The following is a 22,853-nucleotide window of genomic DNA, read 5'->3' as shown; positions in this document are numbered from 1 at the left end:
ACATATGTTCTAAATGAGCGTCATTTAAAAATAAACAGCATTTGAGTGATTTAGGCCTGCTGTGTTGACATAACATTGGCTGTCATGCTATGTGTTCGCTTTCAGGACATTAATAACAAATGAAACAACAATGAAATAAATTAGCCTACTTTCGTGCATATTTTCAGTACAATCTTCACTAATTACCCAAGATGGGGACACACTCATATGACGTTCACAACAAGATAAGAAATCTATTGAACATGCTCTTCCCCTGTCATGTTACATTTGATTTTGAATAATCGGAATAAACTGAAATTAAACTGAAATTAAGGGAGAAGTGGCCACTCACCCGATATTTTCCTATCAGAAAAGCCAAAGCCATGTGGACATATAGCGCCATCTAGCAGTGATTCAGAAAAGTAACACGCGAGAGACTTCTGAAAACCGACGAAGTAGATTTATTGCTGGTGTGTGAACTGTGTGTTACCCGAGCATACATGCGCTTAGAACCTTGGTCTCCATCTGTTTCTTTCTTTTTTTTTTTGGCAGAGGCAAAAGTCAGTTTCGTACTAACACTGACGACTGACGTACATTTTAAATTCTCATTCTTGAGAAGAAGGGGTTGATGCAACAATTCAATGGCGGCTTTGTTGGTAAAGAATCTCACTACAAACTCACTTAGAGCCATATACCTTTGGGCAGTTATAACCCCCCCCCCCCCCCGAGATGCAAGAAGATGCACATGAGCATTGCATAAAATGACTGGAAATATAATGATCAAATATAGCTGCAAGTAACAATGGCAGGGGCCAAGTAGCAAGGGTGACAATTTTGTGAGAAGAAGAAGAAGAATCCTAGCAAAATCAACAGTAGTCCTGCATACACTTGGTGCTTGGCCCCCTAATAATCACCTCTGTAGTGGTGAACATGTTAGCTAGATGTTGTAATAGCCTGTAGGCCCTTCACATTGCAAACCTTTTCTTAGTTCGCTAGGCAAATTGCATTGCTTTCATACACTATGTTAAGATAATGTGTAGCATTATGAAAACATTACATAATGCTTAGGAATTCAAATATTACAGACAACAAAATACCTTTGTAGTTAAATTAATCTAAGCAGATGCAGTTACCAATGCACCTGCCAACTGTGAACACATTAATGTCCCTGGCTATATACAGCATATAACCAATGAATAAATAGTTTCCTCTCCAAACTACAGCATCTCTTCCTCAATACTGTACAAATCACACAAATGCTACATACACAGAACTAAAGTTCAATGAAATTTAACATCAACTGTCATAATTGATTAGCCTCTACAAAAATTCAATAAAATAATGAGCATGTTTGTGCTCAAAAGTAGTGTTTGTGATTATATATTATATATTATAACTCAACATTCATTAAAGATCACAATCGGTTATCATTTGAAAGTCATGTCCTACATTTCCTTCTTTGTTTGAAGGTTTGTGCCTGCTTGGGAGGGCATTTAGAGAGCGGAACGAGGGGCAACAGCTTCCTCCAAGGTGGCATTCATCACCTTTTCAGTCATTATCAGACTTTGAACGTGCCTTGGGTACTGTAAAAGCATAAAGACATACTGAATGTTCACACAGGTAGATATTTTTGTTTGCTAAATGTTAGTATAATAAATAACACTACCTTTTGGGAATAGTAGTTCTGTCCGGTGTGTATGCCCATGGCAGCAAACCATCTTATCATCTTTCTGGCTGTGTAAAATAAGTAAATAAATAAATAAATGGAAAAAACCCATACTACTTAAAAGCATAACACATTCAATACGTATCATATTATATTAATTAATACTACTTTGCACCCTTCATCATTGTACATTACCTTTTGTACTAAAAATATTGTCTTAGGAAAGCATTTGCAACGTAAAATGGCAGTTGTAACATTCAATTATTTAAACAAGAATAATATAGTATACTCAGAATATTATAGTACTGTCATATACACTGAAGAATGCCTCAAATCCACGATGTTTAGATGTTGGGCACAACATTTCTCGTGTAAACTGATACAATAGGTCAAGATGAAATTAATGTTCATGCTGCCCCAACACCCGAAATGCTCCCATAGGAAATCAATCCTAAACGTACATGTTATAAAGGTTATGGCCGTTAAGCTCCTTCCAGTCTGGCCAGGCGAAGTGATCAGAGCATCCATCCTCTGTACAGGGGCTGCACACATACAGGCACAAACCAGGCCACTGTTGTGCGAGCTCGATCAGCCTTCGCAGGACTACCAGGATCATGTCCCAGGACGGGCACCGCATATCCACAGCCGTGTTCACGTGTGCTGAAATGCGCATGAAACACACAAACACTAACATACGCATGAAACACCCTTGCACTGACACACACATGAAATGCATGCATGCTCACACACGCATGAAGCATGCTAACTGGCATAAAACATAAAACAAACATAGGCTCAAATACACACAAAATGCAGAGGCTCTTGCACACTTAAGACACAAACTTTCATATGATACACTTAAAAAATTTTTTTTTACCAGAATGATGTTGTCTTTTGCAGCGAATCTCAATCAGCTGATCACCCCTTAGGCACTTTTCTTTGAACAGTACCAGTCTGTTACCGGCACAAACTAGGCAGTGGTCTTTACCCACCCAGTGAACAGGGTAAAAGGAACAGATCTTGATGATAAGTCTAGAGGGGGAAAGGGAGTAGATTTTATACCATACTGTTCCTACATTCCTTTAAAAAAAAAAAGCCTGTAATGTCAAAGAGAGCTCTAAAGCTTAATTCTCAACTCAACATTGCAACAGAGATAATCTGTGTGAACTAAACTGTGTTCTTGGCTAGAAATAGCTGTACAAAATAAGTATTGTACCTTACTGAACCTGTGTTTAGCAGTTGTCTATGACCATGAAATGCACTTTTTGTAAGTCGCTTTGGATAAAAGCGTCTGCCAAATAAATGTAATGTAATAATTAATTTGTAAGAGCTCACTCAGATAATTAGAGGCACCCAAAAAGGCACAGGTTACTGTACTGGTTTAACAAGAACCCCAGCAGCATATGTGAATGCAACTGAAAGACACCGGCATGTGTCTTGGTGAGCATGCTGAAGGATGTTGCCGGGTCATGAATACAAATCACCTTTGGAAGAAGCCGTGTGGCATCTCAGGTAGGAAATAGACCTGAACCTGAATGTCGTCGTTCCTGTCTTCTCCCCACATCTTCAGCACAACGCTATTGTCCTTCAGGTGGCTTGGGAACAAGCAGGCACCATCCCGATTGTACACAGAGGTGTCTAAGGGCTCCCACCTCTCGTTTGGCACAAAGTCACGAGCTTTGGGGTTCAGGGGACTGGTCAGCTGGGCAGGCAGACAAATTTCAAACTGTTGCAAAAGGCCAAGGACCATTCCATCACTGCTCCTGGTCCCAACAACCACATCGAAAAAATCCTTATCGTCAATCTCCAACTCCTTCCGCAAGGACTTCCGCAAGAGAACCCGTATGGCTGCGCTGTGTAGGGTGGCTTTCCCCTTCAAGTCATTGATCCATTTGTCCCTCTGTACCGAAAGAGATCCCTCTTCCATAAGCTCGTCCCTGGAGATGCCCTGCAGCTGATCCACCAGGTCATGTCTCACGACTGTCTGTGCCAAAGCAGAATCAATAAAAAAAGTTATCAATGGGTGGTAATGCAATGCAGGCTTTATGGAACAGCCCATACAAGTTAGAAGTTGCAGGTTCAAATCGCAGGTGGGGCACTGCCTTTGTACCCTAGAGCAAGGTACCTGAATTTCTACAGTAAAATATCCAGTTTTAAAAGCAGAAAACATATAAGTCACTCTGCAAACAGCTACTGCTAAATAAACAGTGTAATGTTGAGATCAAATAATTGACAAGTTTTTGCCACTATAAGCCACCTCATCCCCTAGACTCATTATGTGGCTGAGGTTCAAAATATACTAAGGATGCTGGAGCAGGAAAAGTGCAGGTTTGTACAGTAAAAATCAAGGGGGAGATACAGACCTTGAATAGCTTTATGAGGAAAGATGGCTCTACAAACACAGTCTCCTTCAAGTCAGCAATCTCCTCATACCACACTATTATCCCAATCTGGTGGAGGTATCGTAAAATGGGCTGCAGGTCTTCCTGGTCTAATTTCTCAAGCTTCCCCTTCAGCTCGTTCAGAATTTCCTCAAAAGACATTACTCCTGTGCAATTAACAAAATCAAGTATTGTTAATTGCTTCAGCAATACTTTTTACACTCATGGAAATCACTGAATTAGCTCCATACAGGGTTTATCAAAAAGAAGAACTGACTAACCATGTCCAGAAAAGTCTGTGTCTTCTTTTAGCTCTTTGATTGATGATTCTACTTCTTGATATAATTGTGGCAATATCTTCTCTATATTGGGAAACAGAGTCTTATCCTTCACCTGGCACAGAATGCAGTTTTGAATCTTTTCAATTTCCTCAGGTTTAGTGCAGTCCATGGCTACAAGGTCAAGGACCTGCAAGTAAGCATCAAAGTTCCCTGTTAAGATTTGAATGAGTAAGAATTTGTGGAAACCTTTTAAAAACTACTGCAAGAAAAATTCCTTTAAGGTTCTCAAAATCTATGTCTTAATACAGGCCCAAAGGGGTATTCCAGGAACTCCAGTAGATATCATCATTCACATAATCTGTGCCTACTAAATGCACTAAAATCATACCATTAAAATCTAGCAGTATAATATCAAAAACAGTAGTGGAAAGTTGTGTAAACATATTGTTGTGTTTTGTCAGGTCTCAGAATTGTGTTCAATACATTTTCCTGCAGAAAAAACAATGTGTGATCCGCATGTATTCAAAACATAGCTGGAAAGGCTTGTTAACGTTATTCACAACAACATTATAAAACTGTACTACAATGTTGTATAATGTTTGCTGAAACATTTCATGCTGTCGGGGCTTCTACCTTTATGTTGTGTTCAGCACAGTGCTGAAACTTTCTCAGTTGATCAGAGGACTGTGCAGTCTTGTTCTGGTCCTCCTCAAAGTTACTCTTCGACCTCTCTAGGTTTGCCTTTCGTTCTTGGAGCATGTCTCTTATCTTCTTGTCAATGTCCTCCTTCTTCTCCTGCACGTCTTCCACACCCCTGCACTCATCGGAGTGGGTCCCCACAACCAGCACCACAGCGTTAGGAACCCTCAGCTGCACATTTTTGATCCAGAAGCTGACACAGTCTTTGAAAGACTGAGGATTTTTAATATCATAGCTGAAACGTATAAAGACAGAAAGAGTTTTTGGACACTGAATGTTTTTGGTATCACTGTTAATCATTAGATCCGAGTATATATTGTCAACTGGCTACTAGAATAGAATCAAGCAGTCAGCTTTCGTACCTGGCCAGATTGACGGTGAGGATGACAAATGCCTGAGGTGTGATGAAGACATGGTGAGTGAAGTAGTACTCCTCGTGTCCAGCAAAGTCCCAGAAGAGAAAATGGACACCACCCAACTGCACCTCGCTGATTTCAATGCCCACAGTGCGGTCGGCGACATCCACCTCCACAGGCAAACCCTTCCTCAGGCTGTAGCATATTGTGGACTTGCCAGCCATGGAGGAGCCTAGGAACATGGTCTTGACCCTGCGCACACGCTGCTCGCTGATCCCCAAGCTACTGAAGTAATGCTTTATGCTCTTCACCCCACCAGCGCACACCTCTTCCGGCGGCTTCCGGAGCGGGTTACCATCGGCCTTAAACTTCGTCAGGTCCGTGTTCAAAAACAGACGGGCGGGCAGCTCTGTCAGCTTGTTGTTTTTCACATAGAGCTCCTTCAGGCCACACAGGGCCTCCAGTACCTTCACATCCTCCAGGTGGTTGTTGGAGAGGTTGAGATACCGAAGGCTTTTACACTGTCCTAGGTCTAAGGGGAGCTCTTTCAAGCAATTGGTACTCAGTTTGAGGAACTGCAGCTTCTCCAGCTGGGAAAACACACCCTCTGGGATTTTTGTGATGTTATTTTGGCTCAAGTATAGTATCTCCAAATTACTGAGCTCCTCAATCTCCTGAGGAAACTCTGAGAGGTCATTGGCAGACAGGTTGAGCTCTTTCAGGTAACACAGTGCTGAGATCCCACTCACACTTTTCAGTCTGTTATTCTTTAGGTTCAGGGACAGCACATCAGTACTGAGACACAAAACCTCTTTGGGTAGCTTTTTGAGTTTCTGTCTGGAAAAATCACTCTTTTCCCTTGGTTTAAAGTCTAGGAGGAAAATTGCAAACAGTGCTCAGAAAACTTAAAGAAACAGATCTATCGGTCCTGGCATATATCGGCATAAATACAATTAAATCATAAAGCCTGAGACACCCTTCCAGTCCTGTTTCAGAAATCTGACAAACCTGATAAACGAGTTGATTACAACACAGATGACTCATTTCACTGATCATGACGGTATTTCCTGATACATTTCTGAGAACTAGAATCACTTCAAAATAAGTTTTCATTGTAATATGAAACTAGGATCAAATACAATAGTATCATTCATTTGCATGCAGCTGTTCATAATTTGTTTGAAATCGTTCTTGGGTCCCTTGAAATACAAATCCATGTGTTAAACTCTTAACTCCTGAGCTAAGTTCAATACATCATAATTCAACGTAGTGTCTTCAGTAGAGAAAGCTTTGACTTTACTGGATCATAAGAAGATATATATTTTACACAATTACCAAAAAGCTGACATAGATTTTCTGTTCTCGATTAGTAAAAAAGAGCAGCTACCTTGTTGTGTTTCTGTGAATTAAAACTAAGAAAATTATACTTGCCATTTGACTGTGCCATCTTTCTTGTGATATGTAGTTCCTGTATCAGAGCAGCATTGTTAAAAGAGTTAGGACAGACCTAGAGGCATATCCATAAATTGGTGCTAAACTGGAAGCTAATGTTTGAAGAACACCAGTTTCACTTTGACACCGTTGCTGGATATATCACTATGTCCACACCCCCATATGAGCAAGGAACCCTGTGATTGGTTATTGGCAGCACTTCCTGCATCAGTAAGCCCGGATCAGTTACAGCTACTTCCTGTACTAGGTGAGCATTGGCACTGACCTGTGGGGAGCTTTTACCTCACAATTTGTTTTCAGCTAGAAGGCAGTGATTAAAAAAGGTTACTTTTCTTTTGAAAAGTAAAAACCTGGACACTTTATATGTCTCTTTGTTTGCAGCCTACATTATTTACACCACTATTTATACAGTATTTATCAAGGAATACCTCCTGACATTTTAACAAAGATCTGATCATAACAGAATGGTTGAAACATGTTTTAATCAGTTTAGTTGCTAAGGTAAAATTTTCCACACCCAAAGATATAACAACCTCATCTGGAACAACAAGGGCCTAGTATTTTAATTAAACTCAAATGTATTACATATTACAGCTTTCTTGCAGAAGTTGTATAGCTTCGTTTTATGTTCTAAAGGGTAGATCAGAAGTTGTCAATCAAGTGTACACTTCTAGCATGCTGTCCTCCTCTAGACAATTACTGCATTTCCATCACTGATTTTTACACTTGCATTTGCATAATGTCACCCTGGATTTAGCTGCTAAATGATAGTAAAGTTACATTCTTTGTTACAAATTTTTGTAATGTAATTTTTGGCATGTAAAACCAAACACAGTTGAATTACACATGTATATTATCTTTATTTTCTTCATATGTGAACATGCCTGAAACATAGCTGCAACTGCGAAAGAGACCGATGGATTCAGGTGGTTTCTTGCATATATAAATTTCTCATGTTATTAAATACATTTAATATACATTTACAACCTACATTTTCAATCACAACTGTTTAAAGGTGTGTGGGCTTGGCCCATTCTCTCCTAGGGATTTTATCCCCCCCTTCCCCCATCATCAACATCATCACACAAAACCCCTTACTGCGATCAATCACAGACAGCAGAACACTACAGTGGCAGAATGGATCAGAGAAATACTGCTCCATCAAAATTTATTTTGCACAATTGTTTTTGCATCTTACGTGAAAAGTACCCAACACATGCTTCCTGATAAACAGTACAGAATTGAAATAAATAAAATGGTCGAGCCCGAAATGTTGCTTATTGCACTACACATTCTCGGTGACAAGCATATTATTTAACGGATGGGCATGCAATAAAAGGGTTCAAAATAGCATATGTATGACGTGGAAAACACAAATCTTTCATAGTGTGTCAGAGGTAACTGTTTGGACCAGGACGACCAGTTAAAAATCACTCATAGTATTTCAGATGCAAACAAATGCAAGAAATGTAAACTGTTGTCTGTGACCAGTTAACATGAATGTACAATTTGCCATACACTGAAGGCACAGAGGACAATTTAGTATTTACAGTAGTCTATAATAAATATTTGATGTGTGATTGTTGTTTTGTTGAGAACATCACAACCATACCACCCCTGGTTAGGGATGGGCAATTGCTAATACTGGCCTACTCAATTTTTTAAATAAAAGCTACTGTCCTTAACAAAAGGACTACCAGCCACCTGCTGTCTCAGTTTCTGTTTTTTTGAAAGACAATTTTGTTCAGATAAAGGCAAAAGGCAAGCATATTTCATTATTATTAGGAAAATATTATATATAATATATATATATATATATATATATATATATGTTGTCAGAATAATCTTTAAAATGCATTTATAAGGATGCTGCAGTTCTTCAGCTGCTTCAGCTTTTGACAAAGTAACCAACACACCTCAAGGTCAATAATGCTCAGAAGGCAGCACCTTATTATCTTCCTTCAAGTAATGCTAAACACAGTAATCCATGGGTAGTTATTCCAAATGAGAGAACTTAGTATTTCTATATCCATGACAGAAATAACCCTCAGCCTTCACGCTCCACCCCTCTTCAGCATGCCACAGAGGGCCTTTGACCAGTCAGTTCCACCTTCTCTTCAGTGTCAGTTATGTCTTGGCTCCACCCCTGTCATATACCACAGGCTCCCCTTCACCCCTTGGCGCTGCCCTTCCTGTATATCACAGGGTCCCCTCCGGTTCCTGGCTCCGCCCTTCCTGTATATCAAAGGGTCCCCTCCAGCTCTTGGCTCTGCCTGTCCTTCTGCTGTTTTTTGAGGAACTTATACTTTTCCACATAAGCCTTCACCAAACTGGCAACTCTCTCTGGGCTGATCTCACCACTTTTGCAGTGGCAAATCTGGGCCACAAGAAGAAACACATTTGACAATGAATAATAATTTTACTTCATAGGCAAGCAAATTACAATCAGCCCTCCATTTTACCATATTGCTAAAACAGAGGATTGGGCATCCCAGTGATCAACTTATCAAGACAAGAAAGACATGAATACATTTCTGTCAGGCACTTCATCCTAATGCCATGTTTTCTTTCAACATAATTAAAATTCTAAACTGAAAGTTAATAACTGAATGTTCATGAATGTCGTGTCATGAAACATTTTAGGTAAGAAAGATGACTGGCTCCCCCTCACCACTGTAACATTATCAGAGTTAATAAAGAACAGAGCCAATTTACCTCATGCACACTTACCTTCTGGACAGCTTTGCCCCAGATTTCTTTGTACTCATCCTTTGTGATTTCTTTCTTCTGAAAAAATGGCCGGATGGCCAGTTTCACCTCCTCAATGGCTCTTTCCTGCAGGTGCATTTTCTTCATGTCCTGGTAATAAGCATAGAGCGAGCAGACCTAACTGCATTGACCCTCTGGTACAGTCGCAAACGATAGCATCCCTTGAACAGTACTCCCGAGGTCCATTACACTACTTCCAGAGCTCCATATCAAATAATGAACAGAAACAATAAACCATTCATTCAAAAAAGTATGAATAAGTAATTGTCTCAGAAATAGTACGATTCCAGACATAAATGGGTGCCTATTCCTGCAAAAAATGTTTTAAATATCTCTTGCACACATTTGCATAGCATTCCGTACTACCATTTCACCTCCAGCACAGTGTAAATTTTCAACTGAAATTCCGAGCCAAAAAAAAAAAAAAAAAAATCTCCCTGCACACATTCACTCAAGAGAGCACACATTGCCTTCAGTCTCTTGCTGCATGTACTGAAGGTTAGCAGAACAGGAACTCTTCCTCTAGGAAGGGCCAGTCATACCCTCCCTGAGACCATCAGGCGGGTGTATAAAAGGCCTGACACCGAGCAACCGTGCGATTTCCCTGATGAAGGTGTATGGTAGTCTGGATCCAAATGTGGTCAGAGTCGGAGGTGGTTTACCTGTACTTGGGAGGGGCTAGCAGGTATTTCAGGACCATCTTTGCTGCCATGACTCAGGGTATTCGGAAGAAGCACTGCGAGATCAAGATATCAGTATGATGATGACATGTTGTCCATTGTCAGAACTATCAATTCAGCACACGGTCCAGATATGTTTATTTAAGGCAAATGAAAACAGAACAGTATTCATTCAGCTATAAACAACATGCTAGGACCACTCCTACAATAAACTGAAGTCTTTGAAAAACTCCACAGGTTCATAAAATGCATATTTGTTTGAGACTATATTTTACAACTAGCTGGGCTTCATGTAACTCATGAAGGGCAATTCTCTATCCTTATCATGGCTCTGAGGCAAGGCTCAATGGTATACTGACCACAACTGATATCACATGCTGCATTTCATTTCAGAAAATTGTAGTCCACGACATCAGCCACACTTACTTCTTGTTGGTTGTGCAGGAGGTGCATCCAGTTCCTGCAGACTCCAGGTTACCCTCTTCACAGGACGTTTAGAGAAGGCACTGAAGGTCATGATCACAGCAGGTTTGAGTGCCAGATGGCCCTCCTGCTTGACCACAGGCTTGTCCATAATCTTAGTATCTCCCACGTCACCTGCAATCTTGGGTACGTCTGATATCGCGGTGCTCTCCATGTCATCAGTGGTCTCAGATGCATCTGTAATCACAGTGCTCTCTGAGTCACCAATAGTGTCTGGTGTGTCGGTAATCACGGCACCCTCCGTGTGACCTACGTTCTCAGAGGCCTCTGTAATCACAGTGCCCTCCATGTCACCAACAGTCTCAGAGGAGTCTGTAATCACGGCAGCATCCATGTCTCCTGCAGGCTCAGGAGTGTCTGTAATCACACTGTTCTCCATGTCACCTACAGTCTCAGGAGTGTCTGTAATCGCACTGCTCCCCAGGTTACCTACGGTCTTAAATGACTCTGTAATCATGCCACCATCCATTTCACTTACAGTCACAGATGTGTCTGTAATCATGGCAACCTCCATGTCACCTACAGTCTCAGGTGTGTCTGTAATCATGGCAGCCTTCATGTCACCTACAGTCTCAGGTGTGTCTGTAATCATGGCAGCCTTCATGTCACCTACAGTCTCAGGTATGTCTGTAATCATTGCAGCCTTCATGTCACCTACAGTCTCAGGTGTATCTGTAATCATGGTAGCCTCTAGGTCACCTACAGTCTCAGATGTGTCTGTAATCACGGTTCTCCCCTTGTCACATGCAGTCCCAGTTGCTTCTGCTTTATCAGGCCTTCTGACATCAAGGCTATTGAGAGTGTAGTCCACACTGAGCTGTTTGGTGCACTCTACAAAGATCTCCTTTGGCCGTTTCTTTGGGTTTGTAGCTGGTAGGGATTCTTTCATACTCTTCTCCTCCTTTGCCACAAACAGTTTCTGAGATGAAACACTACCTGCACTATCGGTCATCTGCTGCTTTTTTCTGATGGGGAGAATAGCAGATTTATAATCAGTTTCCACAGAAGAGGGAATCTGGGACTGGCAGGAAGATTTTATATGTGACTGTACCCAAATCAGCTCAGTGTCCGTCATTTTCTCTAAATCTGGTTTTATTTCTTCTTCCCCCTTTTTTTCTTTTTCTTTGTTCTTTTCTTTGTTTTTTTCTTTATACCTTGTTCTACTTTTCCCTTTCTCATCATGAAACACAAAAGCAGAGATATCTTCTTCGACTCCACTGAGAGAAGCTTTTTTTTCTCTTCTCAATTTTAGGAGTTTGCTCACGACACTGGAAGAAAACTGTTTTCCCTGCTCCATTTCTTCATGGTCTGTGAGATCTTTAGGATATTTGAGAGAGACAGGTTTGTGGTAGTTTTCCATGTTTGTGGGAGATGCTGACGAGTTTGTTCTCAGAGAACTTTTTGTAGAGCAAGAGCTGTGTGATGAGTCTTTTTCATTTTTCTTCTCTCTTGACAGAGATCTGGACCTTGGCCTCTTCCCATCTTTTGACGTGGATCTGTACTTTGACCTACATGAGGACTGTGTCTTCACCCAGTCTTTCCTCCTGTCTCTAGACCTGGTCCTGGACCTGGACCGTGGCTGAGGGAATTCCTGGCTCTCACTGCCTGTCCTGTTGTGCCACTCATCCCTTTCACTGGGTACCCCGTTTCTGGATGGGTGTCCACTGTTGGAGTGGGACCATCGGTGTGGAGAACGTCTCCTTCTCCTTCTGGGTCTCTCAGGAGACTCAGACAGAGAGCTCTCTGGTGAGGACCGCACTCTCTTTTTCTCTTTGGAGTGGGAACAACTCCCAGTCACCTCCCTGCTCTTTCTCTTGGGCTCTGTGTCCGTCCAGCTGCCATCTCGACCACCAGACCTAGCGTGGGAGTCCTTCAACCTGCCTCTCCCGTCTGGATGAGATTTCCCTCTTGTCGCTGAACATGAAGATGACCTGGAGCGCTGATCCTTGAGCTTGGATTTATTCTTCTCACTGCGCAAGCTGGTGTCTTGTTTCTGGGATGACAGCATATTGTGAGACCTGCATTTCTTTGCCACATCTGCTCTGCTGTTACAAATGGTAGGCTGCCCTTCAAGGGGCAAATTCTGAGGGCATAATCTTTCAATCTTCATATTTTCACCGTATCCTAAATATTTATTTCTCTCCCTTATGGCCTCAATAGTTTCAGGTTTTGTTTGGCAATCAGCATTGTAGGACTTACATCCAGAAATGCGTGGCACCACCCCCCTTTCTTCTGGCATCATACCAGTAGCATGACGGTCCAGAGTCTCGCCCTCTGGGACACCCTCTGGGCCAAGCAAGTGTGAGCCAATTGGGTGGAAGCGGTCTTGAATGTTCCAGCTTTGCATCTCTGAGAGTTGATTCTCTGCAGAGCCTAGGGAGGTAACCTGCCCCTCTGGGCTGGTAGGGCATCTGGTTTGTCTGAGGGCACTGATGCAGAAGCTCCCTGTAGAAGAGGAGCTCGGGTTCAATGCAGAAGTCCAGGAAGAGGATGAGGAGGAGGAGCAGGAGGTGCCTGATCTGTCCTGCTTCTGTCTCCTGTTGGCCTCTGCTCTCCCCTGCTCGTCCTGGGCCAACCCCTGCAGGCTGGTCCCGCTGTCTGCTCCTCTTCTGATCTTTGGTATCCGAGGAAGCCTAGAGACATCCAGCCACAAAGGTTTAAGAGGGACCTGTTTCACTGTCCCTGTCCCCATCCCTGATCTCACCCCCTTCTCTCTGGTGGCCCTATCAGACATGCTGTTTGAGTGCCTCAGAGGGAGGGAAGGACTGCTGGTGCTGGTTTTGCTTCTCTGGCTCATGCCAACAGGATTCACAGGGTGGGGCGTATAGACTTTATGGGGCTTTTCATGCACAAGGTTTGTTGAGCAGACATTTGCGTTTCCTGGCATGATGAGAGGTGTGAGAGGAGACGTAGGTGTAGCCGAAGATGAGCTGGGGCCAGGAAATCTGTGCGATGAGGATGGTATCTGTGGGAGAGAGTGGAAAGACTCGGGATCTCCATTCAGTCCAGAGCCACTGGCCATCCCTGCTTGGACCTCAGTCTCAAACTCGTAAGTATTGGTGTGGCTGGAGATGCTGGTCTTCGATGACGATTCACAGGCTAGAATGTAAAACAGAGACGTATGACCAAATTATCTCCACCAAACAGTACTGCACATTCATCTTCAAAACCTCCAAAAAATGAAACAGGTCTCAGGAAACCTACCTGGCTTTCCTAGCTTGAGAGAACCATCTCGGTTGATGACCATGGTAGTGCTGTCCATCAACAGCAGGCTCTGGCCAGACAGGATGCTGCCAAGCAGGTCAGGTACTGGGGCTGAATCCTCCACCATGTCTCCCTCAGAAATACTGATGCTGCCCCTGTAACACCACCACAGTCAGTCCCATAACACCTACCATAACACCATAATCAGCCCGATAGCACTCCTAATGCCAGCACAATCAAAATCATATCTCTAAAACCACCACAATCACAACCATAACACCAGCCATACCACCATAATCAGCCACATAACACTCCTAATACCAGCACAATCATTCTATGTGATAGATAATATCTCCAAAACCAACAGTCAGTCCCATAATACCTCTAATGCCATCACAATCAGCCCCATAACACCACCAAAATCAATCCCACGACACTTCTAGCTCAAGTACAATGTGCGGATTGCATCTGTGTGTGTGCGCACGTTAGCGAATGTGTGCATGTCTATGTGTGTGATCTATGCACATGCATGTGTGTTTCATGAGAGCACACATTTGCGTGTCCACGTCTCCATACATTCGTGTGCAAGTACACGTCAGTGTTCATCCACACACGTATGCTTGTCCGTGCGTGCGTGAGCGTGTGTTTACCTGGAGCGACCATGCTGAATGGGCCGGGCCACAGGCTGGTGAGACCGTAGGGCAGAGTGGGACAGCCCCCGCCTACTCATGTCCATCAGGGGCGGAGACCCCTCTGCACTGCTCCTTCAAAACACCACAGCACCATCACTCCTCTGGGCTTTATTCACACACACACACACACACACACCCTCTCACCACCCTGCACGACTCCACACCCACTCACTACGACTCGCTGCACAGCAGTCCCACATCCACTGACCATCCTGCACAGGCCAGAACCCACTCTCAGAACCCCGCACCCATATCCACTCAACACACTGCAACCCTACTATCACTGCAGCCAACACCCGCTCACCAACCGGCACAACCAACCCACAGGAAGACTACAGAGCCTCATAAATCATCATGTGAAATTATCCAAAAGTTCTTATAGCGGCAGATGCCTCGGGTGAAAGCTGACACAGAAGTAAGTGGACCTACGCTATGTACTGCGCAATCTGTGACGTACTCGTCATCAAACGGGTCCAGATCCAAGGGATCTCCATATATGGAGAGGGAGGCACGTCTGCTTTTGGGATGGCCTCCCAAGGGTCTGGTGGAGGGGCTCTGCTTCGGCTTCCCCGTTGTCGAGCCCTTGGTGATGAGAGAATGGTGGGCGGGGTCTTTCTTCACAGCCTGAGGGAAGCAAAGCGTGACGTTTCTCACTACTGTGTTGTCAGTAAAAATATTTGGAACGCGTGTCCAAAATATTCAACACAATCCATCTATCCTCAGTTTCTGAAAAAATTCTGGTCATTGTCAATGATTCCAAACCCATTGAATTCATGGTGATTCCCCTCACCTGTTTCTGCTCGAGTTTGGTGCTCCTGGTGTGTCCTCTGTGTACCTTTAAGTCCTTCCCTGCAGTTCTGTTCTTACTGCTGGAAGAGGAAGAGGATTCTGTACTCGCCTTCTTCCTCTGAGTTTTCCTATGTTTTTCACCTGACCCAAAGGTAGAAATTCAAGACAAGCAACATAACATGGAGCATATTCGTCACAAGAAGCCAAAAACAGACATCATGCTTAGTTCAGTCATAAAGCAACTCATTTCACACTGCAGGCATAAACCTGGAAGTGAACGCGTAGTTCACAATGTTGTCATAAAAAGCTTCTCATTTCATTCTTTGGTCACACTGCAACCATATTTCAGGCAGAAGTCATATAACAGAGTCTATAATACAATACACTGTAGTGGCGAAACTATTTATACGTCTTACTGTATACTGCATTTGTTCCATAGTGTAGTCACAAAAAAGTAAACTATCACACAATATATACTATAGACATAAAACGATTCATATTTAAAGAAACAGGTAGTTATTCAGGTATACCTGAATTCCTGTACAGTGTTATTTTACCTGTCCTTCCGCTGCGTGCACATGCAGAGGAGTTCAGCACAGCACTGATCGTCTCATCCAGCCAGGTCGACTGTATTAAATACCTGGGCACATGCTGATAAAGAAAGCCAAATCAGTGTAAGGACTTGTCCTTCAAGCCGTTTTGCAAACAAACCCACATCTCTGTCCTTACACATTTCTCCAAAACCTATTATATTCCTCCATAAAAAAACATTTTTAAGAATCTTTATTTTCTTAGCAGATGCAGACATTCACACACAATATAACAGGATACCGGAAGCAGCCACACCCCGATTTAACATGTAATCTTCTGGTCTCTAATCACTTATCTGCACAGCTACTTACCTGACCAATTACCAACCTTTCAAACCCATTCACATGAACAGACTGGAGATAGCTAGCGGTGCCTAATTACAGCACGTGCGGTGCAAACCTGGATAGCACGCGCCTGTGTGATGCGGTTCCGGTTCACCGTGGCTCGGACCCGCTCGCTCTGGCGCGTTCGGGCGATGGTGCGCGTCCGGCCCGCGGAGGAGGTCCGGCTGGTGGTGGGAATGGCATCGGTCAGGAGGGCCGCCACCTCGTCTTCACTCACCTCCTCAGTGGAGTCTGAGAGACAGGCAGTATGAGCGCATGAGAGCGCATTATGAGCACATGAGACTGCAGTATGAGCGCATGAGACCGCATTATGAGCACATGAGACTGCAGTATGAGCGCAGGAGACTGCAGTATGAGCACATGAGACTGCATTATGAGCGCATGAGACCGCAGTATGAGCGCATGAGACCGCATTATGAGCACATGAGACCGCAGTATGAGCGCAGGAGACGGCAGTATGAGCACATGAGCACATGAGACCGCAGTATGAGCACATGAGACTGCAGTAAGAGCGCAGGAGACTGCAGTATGAGCACATGAGACTGCATTATGAGCACATGAGACCACAGTATGAGCACATGAGACTGCAGTATGAGCACATGAGACCACAGTATGAGCACATGAGACCGCAGTATGAGCGCATGAGACCGCAGTATGAGCACATGAGACTGCAGTAAGAGCACATGAGACTGCAGTATGAGCACATGCGACTGCAGTATGAGCACATGAGACTGCAGCATGAGCGCATGCAGACCCAGTGTTTAACCTTTTCACTGTAAACGGCGCTGTCCAGTGCAATGCATTACCTGTGTGGGGGTTATTACAAGTACACTCTGGGCAGAACCATTCCTCCACAGGTACTGCGTCCAGGGGGGGAGACAAACACTCTATGTGGTACCTGTAACAACATACAGAGTAGGGGTTCAGTATATCATTATACAGTGGGGGGTCTGGTATGTCATGACATGCTGACTGAAGGCTCAGAATATCATGATAAGAACGAACATCCAGGATAGAAAAGTTACATCTAGTGCCATATCGCCTTAATTGCTAATCATGACGTATGACCCCTGCAGTGCAGAATGGATGCTTTCTTCCTCACCCTGCATCACAGCCATCACACAGCAGCAGGCGGTCTTCCCGGTCACGTCGACCACACACTTCACAGCTGGTCTGGTCAAAATCCACATTGATCTCCTCCTCCTCTGCCTTTACTGGCTCCTGCACTGGGATCTGCACACACACAAACTCGGTGTCAATGCAAAATACACAAAAAAAAGCCAATGGCACCCTCTCTAGTCCACTAAACAGCACTTCTGAGAAGTGCAATATAGTCATTAGAATTACGGTTTTACATTTTTCAATTCATCTAAATCACATGCTAATTCAGCCATTTCACTGGGCTGACATCAGACCTGGGTCAAACACATACATTCAAAATGCTTTCACCATGCAGATGAAGATCTTCAGACCCCTGAGAAATTTAATGAGGCAAGTTACAAACCAAAACGTACAACTACATGAAAGTAGAATTTTGCTGAACTTAAGAATATTGGTTGCAAACAGATATTCATTTCACAAAATGTTAAAAGTATTGCACAAAACGAGTCGGACCTTCATCTGGCTTCCGCCTTACCTGTTCTAAAATGCAAACCTCAAGCAAATTGAAGCGAAAACAGGTGCAGGTAATGTTTTTAAATTCAACACCCGAACGAAAGGTTGAAAGTGTGACCTACCGTTTTTTGGACTTTCCCCCCGTGACACTTCCTCAGCTGGATGCTGCTGAAGGGAATGCGATCAACAGGACAGGAGTTCACATTCTGGGGAGGGAGGAACATACGGCAGACCAGCGCTTATTTTGAGATGACCAGCCCTAAGTTCAGTAAGCAAGACAATCGTTTGAGGCAGGGATCTCTTTCAGTTATGTCTCGAGGCAAACCGGAACAGGGTGCGCACCTTGGACCACTCCAGGATGCAGTCCAGGCAGAAGTGGTGCTGGCAGCCACTGGGCGTGGCCACCGGCTGCTCCTGGAAAGAGTGCAGACAGATGGGGCACTTCTCCGCTTCGTCGTCTGAACTCAGATCCAGCAGTTGTGCAGGGACCCCGGCTGAAGCAGCTTCCACCCCCTTCCTAACACCGTCCTCCCCTTCTGGACACCCTTGAAGCCAGACATGAGACATGCATATTTTCAAATGTTTTTTTTTTTTTTTTTTTAATTAAGAGAATTTTTGAAAGCGCAAGTAAAACAGTCACAACAAACCCAAGCACTCCTTTCACCCAGAGTAAACATACAGACCAAACAGACTGATTTGACTGGCAGATTGACAGACAGTGTATGGAAAACTGTACAATATGGATATAATTGAAAATCTTACAAATGAGGACTAGTCAAAATAAAATAAAAGAAAATAAAATATTGAAGAATGCATTTGGTAGATTCAACAATATGAACAGAAACACAGAAAGAAAATGGAAATTCAAAAAAATGGGAAAACTAACGAGAGAGAAGAAAAAATAAATAATGAAAATAAATACAACAAGTATCAAGAACCGAAATAGTTGGAACGTAGATGGGAATTAGATGGTGATGAGGGTTACTGGAGTTAAGTATGAGCACTAGTAAGTGGTGAGCATGCAAGCTGATGTTGTACTTCTGCAATCCACCACCCACTGTTACTTACTTATGTCAAATGTGAGTGCAAATCAATAAATGCTGGCATCTCAATAGCTCTTTTCTGATCGTACCATCACTGTCCTCTCCATCTTCATCTCTCTCCTCCTCAGCCTCATCCACTTGCCTACTACCCACACTTTCGTCTGAGCTGCTGCCTGCCTCTTCAGCGCTGTCCTCTGAATAAAAAAAGATGAGCAGCATGTCAGAGTTTAAATAAACAGCCACAAACACTACAGCGCTCACCTGCTAATGGGCCTTTCTCTTTCAAATCCACAGTTCTAAACACTCATTATGCAAATGTTCTAAATGAATTACAACAGCTTTTCCATGCTCTCACACTGCTTTGGTGTTCTTGAACAGCAGTGAAATGATGTCACTGATGTCATTAAATACACTTTTTTGGGGAAACAAATTGGCTTTTGGATCCAGCCTTTCAAATTACTCTGAATGTAATGTTCTCCCCAAACTTAAATGATTCTCACCTTCATCTGTGAGGACGAATAATTTCCGCTGGACTTTCCCTTGAGAAACCTTCCTGTTTGCCAGCCCTTCCTGGTTTTCCTCCTCATCCATAGCTCAGTATTAGGCCGTTAACAGAACTAGAAAAATAGAAATTCTACATAGGCTACACAAAAAATACGCATAATACCAGATATGCTATAATGAAACACATAACAGTACCTACTGTAAAACAAAAATGCAGAAACTCTAAAATGTGTATATGCCAGAGACAGTGGATGCTTAAAATGTCTTTACAAATTTACGGAATACCATATTTCTCTCACATTTGTTATATCATTGTCCGGACCAGTAGTTATACTACAAACAAATAAACATTTAAAATGCATTCTCTGGATTTAAGTATGACTGTAACAAAAGGCTTGTCCTTTTCAACAAAGAAAACCCATAGCTATTAGGCTTCTTACTGTAATTACACAATTCAAACCTGCATAAGCCATTCAGAATGAATGGATTTTTTTAAAAGTTAAATATAATCTAAAAATAATCTTGAGGCCATTACACGTTACCAGTTCCCCGAAACCAGCGGATTTACAAATGCAGGCTGTCAAGAGCAGTTCTGGGTCACATTTGTCACAGGTACAAGAAAAAAAAAGACATGTTGTTTCAGTGCGATTTACACAATAAAAGAAGAACGAAATTACGGTTACTGCGTTACGGTTGCGCTGTAACAATGACAGTACAATAGTCTACAAAATAGTTTAGCGTGCATTCAGAATAGCTGGGCTGCTTCTATTTATATCTCATTTCTTTTGTGTTTTTGTTTGCATGTTCAAACTCTTTTAAATAAATTTGTACAAAAAACCCACCCTCTTATGACCTGTTTAAAACTCTCAGTGGCCATTTCCCCAAAATAGCCTACCAAAGAAACGCTATGCTATAAAATAAAATCGCTTAACATTGCCATTTCCGCAGTTATTTAATGTTGTAATTCTAATATGAGACCATCCCGAGAAATTCAAAACAAAAAATAAATAAAATAAAAAAATACGATGTGGAAAACGGTTATACTACGCCGGGTCCTTGACCTGGCTAGTTCATATATTATGCAACTAGTTACAACAGGGAATTTACACCACGTTTACAGTTATACCAGTCAAATCACGGATTAAGGACGCACAATATAATTAAAATAAGAATAAATAACAAATGTGCTGCATCTCACCGGACCAAGAAGGGCCATTCAAAGCTGAAGGTTAAACTAAGCTTTTGCTTGTTGAGGTGGTTGTTTGCGTGTGTTTTCTGCGCGTTTTACTTTAGTTGCCAATACAAGCGTTACAATGAAGCATGTTATCAGTAGCCTAGCGGCAGCAACTTCTTACTAAGTCTGATATAACAGTGTGTTATTTTTTAAACATATACACTATAGTATTGGTGACAAACAAACCAAGCATGTAACAACAGCAGCAATGTAAACCGTAACTCCTATGAAATAACGCTTCTGAAACCCATGCTTCTTTAACCTAGGCTACTTAAAGCAGCACTACTGCCAAACTCGCAAGATCAATCGGACAAAATGTGACATAAACAACAAAATGCTTGTATATTCTTCCATTGTTACCAGATACGTTCATAATTTATACGTTCCAGAAGTGCAAAATGTGCTGTGAGCTACACCTACCCTTAGTGTTAGCGATATAGACTGCAACTAAATTATTTTGGAGTCTAAAATGTATTCGTTGATTGACTGACACTGCCGGCTGGTGTTTGCAACAGAAATGGCCGAACATGCTTACGTCACTGTAGGACTCTTAAAGATATAGTAGGAGTCATGCATTCGTGCATATTTAACTACTGTATCGGACCTGATCTGTAGTAGATCATTTAAAATTGTTCAGTGAAAATACTTTCATAAATAATAAAAAGGTAACTTTTAATTATAATTATTGCTGAACTGGCTTCAACAAAAACCCACCTGGGCAGATCGAGCCAAAGTCTTCCCATCTGAATTTTCTTTCTTCTATTCATTAGGCATCCTCTAAGTTATACGATTAGAGGAATTCATTGTTATTTATAAAAAGGAAAATTTTCTAATTGGCCCAATTTCGTTGAATTTGTGTGTTTGCGTGCGTGCTTTTATTTGTGAATACATTTGCTGATTGTGTAACACGTGACAAGTGAGCAAATCCTGTTCTCTAGAAAAATTAAACTGTCATCATGTCGAAATTGCATTGCTTCATTTGAAATACAGAACACGTGTCAGTTTTAGTAATGCATAAATTTCAACTATCCTCCAATAGACCGCATTTCCATCTACACCGTGAGAAGAAACAAAATTTTAATTGACCCCAAAAACCTCTGAAACTATTAAAGTGGATGTTCGAATGTAATAAACACTGTGAGCCATGCTTTTGTTTCAAAACATATGGGAACATATGAAAGGATTATATATATATATGTTGATTTCAGTCCTGCATTCAGCAGCATCATACCAGAACTCCTGAGCCTGGTCCAATCTGCCTGGTCCAATCTGTTGCTGGATCACAGGCAGGGGAAGCACACATCAAAGACAGTGACCCGCAGCACTGGCACCCACCAGGGCCGTGTGCTCTCTCTCCTGCACTACTGTCTCTTCACAAATGAATTCACATCCAAGAACCCCTCTGTTATGCTCCTTAAATTTGCAGAAGACACAACATTGATTGGTCTCACACACAATGATGATGAGTCTGCATACAGACAGGAGGCTGAGCAGCTGGTTTCCTGGAGCAGCCACGCCAACTGGAGCTTAATGCTCTGAAGGCGGAGGAGATGACTGTTGACTTCAGGAGAAGCTGACTCAGCAGTCAGCAACGTGGAGTCACTAATGTTCCTCGGCACCATTACCCAGGACGGTCAAACCTTACTGTAAGTGGAAAAACAAACATAATCACAATCACTAAAAAGGCCCAGCAGAGGATGCATTTATTGAGACAGCTGAAGAAATTCAACCTGCATCAGACTGACAGCTCAATTCTACACTACCATCATGGGATCCATCCTCAGCTCCTCCATAACTGTCTGGTTTGGGTCAGCCACCACAAGGGGCAGGGCTAGATTAAACAGTGAAATGTCCAGTATTAAATCAACTCTTACAGAGTACATACAGTCCTGCTCTAACAGTCTGCTCTGTTAGATTTTAATGAACACAGGACATTTTTAATGTGTACAGCACATGATCCAATCTGTACAGAGGACCATAGAATACAACCTGCCCACCCTCCAGGACTTCTATGACTCCAGCTTCAGGGAGTGGGCAGGAAAGATCAGTGCTGACCTCTGAAATCCTGGCCACCACATATTCCAAGCTCTCC

At 42.6% G+C, this 22,853-nt stretch overlaps 2 protein-coding genes across 9 annotated transcripts; both read right to left on the bottom strand.

The window, feature by feature from the left end:
- Positions 1-807: 807 nt before the first annotated feature.
- LOC118227706 (malignant fibrous histiocytoma-amplified sequence 1-like) lies at positions 808-7,528 on the bottom strand. Its single transcript, XM_035418499.1, has 10 exons — positions 6,794-7,528; positions 5,369-6,233; positions 4,941-5,241; positions 4,308-4,494; positions 4,009-4,193; positions 3,130-3,629; positions 2,523-2,677; positions 2,107-2,305; positions 1,646-1,713; positions 808-1,562 (listed from the first exon to the last, which is right to left on the bottom strand). Exons 1-10 carry the CDS (start codon positions 6,807-6,809, stop codon positions 1,528-1,530), a joined length of 2,511 nt encoding a protein of 836 aa, XP_035274390.1. The 5' UTR covers positions 6,810-7,528; the 3' UTR covers positions 808-1,527.
- A 126-nt stretch (positions 7,529-7,654) lies between these two features.
- LOC118227704 (PHD and RING finger domain-containing protein 1-like) lies at positions 7,655-21,572 on the bottom strand. 8 transcript variants are annotated; one of them, XM_035418495.1, is made up of 17 exons: positions 21,476-21,572; positions 19,524-19,640; positions 19,113-19,217; positions 18,323-18,525; positions 18,103-18,186; positions 17,469-17,599; positions 17,173-17,264; positions 16,422-16,597; positions 15,989-16,082; positions 15,433-15,572; positions 15,100-15,266; positions 14,601-14,714; positions 13,951-14,105; positions 10,690-13,845; positions 10,246-10,319; positions 9,545-9,673; positions 7,655-9,191 (listed from the first exon to the last, which is right to left on the bottom strand). In XM_035418495.1, exons 2-17 carry the CDS (start codon positions 19,612-19,614, stop codon positions 9,057-9,059), a joined length of 5,046 nt encoding a protein of 1,681 aa, XP_035274386.1. In that variant the 5' UTR covers positions 19,615-19,640; positions 21,476-21,572; the 3' UTR covers positions 7,655-9,056. The 8 variants fall into 8 exon arrangements, with proteins under 8 accessions (XP_035274386.1, XP_035274384.1, XP_035274385.1 ...); XM_035418493.1 differs by lacking the exon at positions 21,476-21,572 and adding an exon at positions 20,726-21,401; XM_035418494.1 differs by lacking the exon at positions 21,476-21,572 and adding an exon at positions 21,182-21,401 and having other exon boundaries at positions 19,524-19,666.
- Between the last annotated feature and the right edge of the window lie 1,281 nt (positions 21,573-22,853).

Source organism: Anguilla anguilla, chromosome 5, assembly GCF_013347855.1.
Source record: "Anguilla anguilla isolate fAngAng1 chromosome 5, fAngAng1.pri, whole genome shotgun sequence".
NCBI lineage: Eukaryota > Metazoa > Chordata > Actinopteri > Anguilliformes > Anguillidae > Anguilla > Anguilla anguilla.
Note: the sequence above shows the minus strand (reverse complement) of the source record. Positions and strands in the feature narration are given on the sequence as shown.

What these genes read in the sequence shown, in the direction of transcription:
- LOC118227704 (XM_035418495.1), bottom strand. Translation starts at nt 19,614, where the DNA reads ATGGATGAGGAGGAAAACCAGGAAGGGCTGGCAAACAGGAAGGTTTCT. An exon ending in GGGGGAAAGTCCAAAAAACG is followed by an intron (nt 17,600 to 18,102) that starts GTAGGTCACACT and finishes GTGTGTGTGCAG; the next exon opens with ATCCCAGTGCAGGAGCCAGT. An exon ending in TCCTGCACAACCAACAAGAA is followed by an intron (nt 10,320 to 10,689) that starts GTAAGTGTGGCT and finishes TTGATCTCGCAG; the next exon opens with TGCTTCTTCCGAATACCCTG.
- LOC118227706 (XM_035418499.1), bottom strand. An exon ending in TCCTCATAAAGCTATTCAAG is followed by an intron (nt 3,630 to 4,008) that starts GTCTGTATCTCC and finishes GCTTTGGCACAG; the next exon opens with ACAGTCGTGAGACATGACCT. An exon ending in CAAAAGACAACATCATTCTG is followed by an intron (nt 2,306 to 2,522) that starts GTAAAAAAAAAT and finishes TGCGCATTTCAG; the next exon opens with CACACGTGAACACGGCTGTG.